The sequence below is a fragment of the Mus pahari genome, chromosome 18, assembly GCF_900095145.1.
Source record: "Mus pahari chromosome 18, PAHARI_EIJ_v1.1, whole genome shotgun sequence".
In the NCBI taxonomy this organism is placed as follows: Eukaryota; Metazoa; Chordata; class Mammalia; order Rodentia; family Muridae; genus Mus; species Mus pahari.
Genome location: NC_034607.1, coordinates 2,203,233 through 2,210,339, shown reverse-complemented (window position 1 = coordinate 2,210,339; position 7,107 = coordinate 2,203,233). Strand labels below are relative to the sequence as shown.

Below are 7,107 nucleotides of genomic sequence, written 5' to 3'. Positions count from 1 at the left end.
GGATGCAGCCAAGGCTTTCGCTTTGCTGTTCGTTCTGAAGACAGCTACAGTGTACTTACATACAATAAAAAAAAAAAAAAAAAAAAAAAAAAAAAAAAAAAAAAAAAAAAAAAAAAAAACGCTTACACAGGCTTCAGTCTGAACTTCCCTAAATCCAGGTTTGGGGAACTGAGCTCTGGCTTCGCCCACCACCAGCACCTCTGTTACAGCTTCAGTGACTGCACACATGTGGCTCCAGGCGCCACCTAGCCCCTGACACCCTCATGTGACCTCCCTATCCTTATGTAGTGTTGGCAGCACTGAGTGGCAGCCGCAGTGGTGGAAACCACCATTGGCTTCACTGTGCCTGTCGCAGCCCCAGTGTGGCAGCATGTCTATATCCCGGGTGGACAGCGGTAGAGCGCTGCAGTGGAGAAGAATAAATCGCTGGGCATGTCGGCTTTCCCTGCCCACAGCTATCTGCCAGCAACCGCACCACGTGCCGGAGCAAACGTAGACACAATAGAGGCAGGAGGTGACCTTGCGGTGCAAGTCAAACAGTGACCATGCCACCCGCTACACAGCCTTGCGTGTCCTAGGAGGACAGTGAAAGCCACAAGGAAAGCATGAAGACTGCTCGCCATCTTTGTTGGGGGCGGGGGAGGGGAATCGCGGCTTCGTAGCCATCTTTGTTAAGGGCAGTCACATGACTGACTGGGCCATCTGTGTTATGGGAAAGTCATGTTTTCGCCCTCTTTACTGAGGGCTGCCAGGTGTTTTCGGTACTTTGCTGACAGCCAAATCTAACTTCCCTGTCTTTTAAGCTATAGCTCTTTTTATAAACTAAGTCACACAAAAACTACAGCAGTCTATAATGCTATAATCATGTACTATAATACGGTAGGATCTGCAAAATTGCCAGTCTCTCTGTGAACTGCACTATGACTAAAAATTTTAATAATAAAAGCTTCGTTTTAAAGCGTGATTTTCAAGGCCCAAACCGTACAGGTATGAAACCTAGTGTCCTACTCTTTAAAAAGCTATTAAATGATTGTAAGTTGTTCATGATAATTTTAAAAGTGCAAGGCTCATGTCCGTCCAAGGCACCTGCAGAACCAGCCTGTGTGTCTCTCTTAACAAGAGAAAAGAAAAGTAAATTTGCAGGGAAAATAAAACGAGCTGCAACCTGAGATTCACGTTCTCCGCTGAGGCCCTAATTAGGCACACCCGGCAGGCAGGGCTCCATCAGTGCTACTCTCCCTTGGGGACGACCTCACTCTGGGGGGCGGCTTTACTTTCCTCTGCCCACCCCTCTCCTAACCCCCTGCTTAACGCAAAAGTATGTTTAATGCAGTTTTCACCCTTGGGTCACTGTCCTGGGCAGTCCTGACGTTTTGCTCGGGCCAGTGAGGAGATCAGCAGTTAATGGCGCCGCTGCTCCAGCCCAGGATGAATTCTGTTCCCCTGCTGTGAAGCCGCTTAAAACCGCCCATGGCTCCAGCGGCAGGGAACCCAGCATCCCCTGCGGCTCCTGCGCACATGCGCACCGCCTCCTGCTGCTCCCCACAGCCCCACCCTCACCGTGGTCCCGCCCCGCCCACCCCGTCCTGTCTCACCGCTGCGCGGCACGAGGAAGTTAGCAGAGACCTCATAGTTGTGTTTGCAGTACGTGTCCACGGAGGCCCGCCTATCCTCCAAGTAATCCTTCTGGCTGTTCAAGTACTCGGCGTCCGGCCGCCCCAGCTCGGTCACCGCGCGGAACTCGCCCACGTCGCTGTCGAAGCGAAGGAACTCCTCGCGGTTGTAGATGTATCTCTGCAGAAGCCGCACGCGCTGCGTCCCGTTGTAGAAATGACACTCAGCTTTACCATATTCCAAAAACCGTGCTGTGGAGACAAGAATTATCTTCTTCTCTGCGGACAAGATGGCCGAGTCCCTCTCAGCCGCCCGAATGACCAGACCCAAGCTCTACCCTGCTCACTTCTGAGGTCACCACAACTAACCGGGCAGAAGGACACACGCCCCAGCTCCACCCCAGGCTGGACAGTTACAGCTGTGTTACCCAGTGACGTGATGGAGGAACTCGGGGTGCCCGGCCCCTATCCCCAGGAGAGACTGGACGGTCCTCCCTCAGTCCTCTCCCCCTCACTTCTCTAACCCTCATCACGACCTCCGGGTCCCGAGCGACACGAGGTCGAGTGGCCATTTTATCTCCCACTAGATTCTTCAGCTTCGATTTTTAAATGAATTTTTCTCATACAACAGATTCTCTTCACAGCTCCCGCTCCCTCCTTTCAGATCCTCCGCTCCTCTCCGAACACTCAAAGCCACATTTGGTTCTCGTATACATTAGAAAATACTCAGTTATAACCCCCTCAAATCAAACAAACAAAAATATAGGTCGAGACAAACAAAAAATGATAAAATATAAGAAACACAGACAAACACATTCAAACACAAAGGAATAATTAAAAACACAAAATCTGAAATCATAATATATAAGCAAAAGATCTGTAAGGCAAATAAATAAATAGGTAAATAAATAGGAAAATTAAAAAATAAATTATTTTTTAAAATACTGCAAGAATACCACTGAATTTGCTTTCTGTTGGACCATCTAGTGCTGGGCTAGGGGCCTGCCTATAACTGTGGTTCATACCCAGTAAGACTCTTATTTTTGAGACTGTCATATAATTCAATCATTTCCCCTGTTCCTTCCCCCCCCCCTCGAAATTTCCTATTTTCAACTCCATGTTCTCTTTCAAATTCAAATTCATGGCCTCTTTTGTCATTAATTGTTGTTCCATACACACACACACACACACACACATAAATACATGAATAGACCCCTCTCCATCTGCATACTATTACTTGTCTATATGTTTTAGGGCTGACTACTTGGGATTGGACAACCAATGGGTGTGCTCTTCCCTGGGGAGACTGTTTCTCACCCCCAACCTCAGCTGCCTGTGGTCCCTTGTATAGGGATTCAGTCCTGTGGGCTTCCCTGTCACACACTCTCGGTCAGCACAACTCTCCCCTGCTCAGTTAGGTCTGGACATTGCTGCTGGTCCTGCAGCAAAAAGGGGAAAGTGACCCATTTTCATATAAGCTTCAGAACAGAACAATCCTGTCACAGGCCATGCAGGAGGGACCGGTGTTGGTGTCCAGAATCAGGTCACTTCCCCAAGAGCAGCACCTTACGGATGTATCTCCTGTACTCCAGCAGCACAGGGCCCAGTGGGTATGCCCCTTCCTGATCCCACCCCTGCCCACCTGGACCAGGGCTCCCCAGCTCAGAGGACACCTCCCTCCCACCTCTCAGGCTCAAGCTCCTTAACATGCCACATAGAACACAGTAAATCCTCCTCAGTGACCACCCTGTGCAGGCCCCGCCCTGTGCAGGCCTGCGCTGCCCATGGGAATCCAAACAGGAGAAACGGACGCCTCCCTCCATGGCAGAGCTTTAAACTGTGAAGGTGGGGAACAAGGAGGGAGGGGATGGAGATCCATTAACAGGAAGTCTTGAGTGACAGGAGGGGAAGGGAAGCACCCTGAAGACAGACAGTGAAGGCCTGTCACAGATGTGAGCCAGAAGAGGGTGGGGGCTGCATATGTCAGAAGAGGGGATACAGGGAGGTGGGGAGCACCTCTCAGCTGAGGTAACAAACACCTCATGGCAACACTGAGTTCATGAACAACAGAGCACAGGGCATGAGGGCAGGAGTGAGAGATGAGACTTTGGAGACCAAGAGCAGCCACAACACAAAAGCCTTGAAGTTGATGGGAGCTGTCTGTTTCTCACAAAGAGGAAACAACTGGAGAAGTTTCTGGAAATTGAGACCATGATTCCAATATTGAGCCACAATCTCTTATCTGAATTACAGATGCAGAGAATTCACAAACCAGACGGTTATAAATCAGATGTCAAATGTGACCCCCGGGGGGAAAGGTAAGGGCGTGTCTCCAGGATCTGGTGGGTCCATCAGTCACGTGAGCTCCTATAGTCTCAATAGAGGAAGACACATCAGATGCATGTCTTTTCATCTTCATACTTCCTCTAACTCAGAAAATGTACCAGAGATTTGTGAAAATCAACTGAAATAAAAGCGAGCACCAGACATTATCAATCTCACAAACGCTCAGAAGGACGAGGTTTGGTGGTTCCCTGAGAAGTATTTGTAGCAGTCATCACTGTGGCTCATGAATTTAACAGAGATCTCTGAGAGTTTCAGAGATGGAATCACTCGTCCCTGTGTTTGAGACAACACAGACGATAGTGAGGAGAATGGGTTCGATTTTTACAAAAGACAAAATGGAAGAAAAAGGACAGTTCTGGGAGTCATAAGAATGGTCCCTGTGACAGATGATGCAAGGGCAGGATCCCGGTCGGTGGGAGGTGACAATGAAGTGAGAGGCAATCTGGAAGCTTCTGTGTGCCCTGTGAGAACAGCTTACAGAGAGGAAGCAGACAGTGTGACAGCAGGACCCTAATGCTTTACACACCATCCCTACCAACCCTCAGACAGCTCTATGAAAATGATCATCTCTCCCACATTTTACTTTGCAGCCAAAGCTGAGAGGGGGTCAGAGGACTTGCCCACAGTCCCAGCATTCTGGGGTCTCAGATTATTTTTTTTAATTATTTTCATTTTATGTGCATTGGCGTTTTGCATGCATGTGTGAAGATGTTGAAAGTCCTGGAGTTCAGACAGTGGTGAGCTGCCCTGTGAGTGCTGGGAATTGAACCCAGGCTCTCTGAAAACACAGCCAGTGCCCTAACCACTGAGCCATCCCTCCAGCCCAGGGTCACAGTTTTCAACAGTGTTAATAACCCCATCTTTTATCTCCCATGTGCATATCACAGACTTGGATTTTTCTGTGTGTGATGTATATGTGGGTCATGAAACTAGGAAGGGGATCACACAATGCAAAGAGAAGTCGGGTCCTTTTCATGGTCTTAGGGCAGAGGATGTTGGAGGAAAAACAAAAGCAGACATGTTCAGATCTTGAACACTGAACCGGTCTAACCTGCCCCGGGGTCTCAGAAAGGACCTCCAGTTCTTTAGAACAGCCCACAGATGCCCATCATCTCAAAGGCCATTTCCAGATCTAAGACCCTAGGTGTTAGCTGCTGTGTGCTCCCAAGGACAAGGGAACACTAGCCACCACCCAGCAGAGGATCCACACAGGAACAGGCTGCACGATCACTGGGATCAGTGAGAAAGAGGAAGCCCTGGGTTCAGCCTGACAGGTGGCTAGGCAATGGGCTCACAGCCTGCAGAGGACGCACAGGAATCTCCCTGCGATGACCTCACTGTCCCTTGACTCTATGACACCTCCACAGAAACCTTCTGATTAGATCAATATTTTACTTTTTGGCCCAAAACAACAGAAAACATACATAAAAAGTGGAACAGAAGCACACATAGGAAGTTCTGTTTTTAAAGAGAAACCACTTTGTCCGGCATAGCTCAACACGGTGAAGACAGGGCCTGTCCCAGAAGTTAATTTAATGTCACGATTCATCGATCTTCCCAGAAACTTGGAAAGCAATGGCTGATACCCAGGGGCCTCTCACACAGATCTGAGAGCACAAACATCCAGGCTTCTGTTTGGGGACATAGTTTAGAGTTCATGTGAGGACTCACATGTGAAGATGGTCACAGAAGATATCAATAGTTTCAAGGGACCCGGCCTGGACAGCGAGGATGTTAGCTCCTTCCTTCCCCCACCCCGAGGATCCCAGCACCTGAGGTGTGCACTTACGTCTGGAGTCTCTGACCAAAGCCACTGGAGGGCTCAGCACTGTCAGACACAGGATCACAGCTGCCACACAGGGAACTCTGGGGAGACCCATCATGCTGCAGGAGAGGAGACACAGGAGTCAGAGGGGAAGGCAAGCTTCAGACTGTAATTTTATTCTCTTTACTCACTGCTAAGATAGTAAGCGCCAGGGCATTCACTGCTTTGCCACTGGATTGGGTAAGGCCAGTGCTGCGAGCCAATCAGCATCAAAGGAGACCAGCGTCATCAGTTGCTAGTTAGAGATTCAGTATGAAGGTCCCCTTCTGAAACTTGCAATTCTCTTCATTGAAAGGATTCTCGGCCTGGGCTGGTGACCCACGCCTCATATCCCAGCACTCAGGAGGCAGAGGCAGCTGGATCTCTGTGAGTTAGAGGTCAACTGCTCTACATAGTAGGACCCTGTCTCTAATCAACAAACAAGTAAACAAAAACAAACAAACAAACAAAAGGACAGTAGGGTTTTGCTTTGGGGCTGTTTTTTGTTTTTTAAGAGGAAATGAATTTGGGAGGGAGACATTATTCGAAGGTTCCAAAAGAAGCTGGAAGGAGGTAGTGGGCGGTGGATAGGATCAAAATACATTGTGTACACAAATAACTTCTTCTGGGTATAAATTATATATTGTTTTTGAAAGGATCAATTTATTTCCTTTTTCAATGCTGGATCCAGTTGCAACTGAAACACTTTAATCAGGCCGGGGAGCTGGGCCAGCTCTGAGATGGTCAGTCATTCACTCAGTTTGAGCACTGGGGGAGTGTTTCCTAAACAAGGCTGTTGGGACAACTGTGTGTTTGAAGCTGAGATCAAAGGAGGTGAAGGAAGACTACTGTCAGCCAGGCACCTTTAGCCTGGCACTTTCTGTGCCTTAGCTCAGTGGTGTAGATGTTTAAAGTGACTGAAGTGTGTCCATTTCAGGGAAAGTCACCATCATCTCTGAACTGAAGGCTGTGCCACTGTGGATGGCTGGAGGAGCGGCCTTCCCTGGTAACTGTTGACGAAGCAGAATTCAGCCTCTTGATTGGACAGTCGAGTCTGCACTTCTTCAGATAGGGAAATTCTAACAAGCTAATGGAAAATTAAGGTTAGTCGTGATGTAGTCCTGACATAAGGGATGTTTCCAGCTTGACCCCTGAACTGTTATTGATTTTAGTGGCACCCCCAAAAGCACAGAGGAGGGTCCCTGTTGTTATCCAAAACCCAGTCCTCAAGGGAGACACTCAGAGCAGAGGCTGAGCATCCTGGGGAGATGAGGGTGGGGTTCAGTTGAAGTGCAGAGAGAGGGGGGGGAAGAGAGAGAGAGAGAGAGAGAGAGAGAGAGAGAG

General features: G+C 48.8%; 1 protein-coding gene across 1 annotated transcript in view; it reads right to left on the bottom strand.

Moving 5' to 3' along the window:
- LOC110335519 (H-2 class II histocompatibility antigen, I-E beta chain) overlaps positions 1 to 5,895 on the bottom strand; it is a 9,502-nt gene extending 3,607 nt beyond the window's left edge. Inside the window, exons 1-2 of the mRNA XM_021217685.2 lie at positions 5,749 to 5,895; positions 1,596 to 1,865 (exon numbers count right to left, since the gene is read on the bottom strand). Coding sequence (XP_021073344.1) covers positions 1,596 to 1,865; positions 5,749 to 5,842 — 364 coding nt within the window. The 5' untranslated portion in view covers positions 5,843 to 5,895. The remainder of the gene's footprint in view (positions 1 to 1,595; positions 1,866 to 5,748) is intronic.
- Positions 5,896 to 7,107: the final 1,212 nt, after the last annotated feature.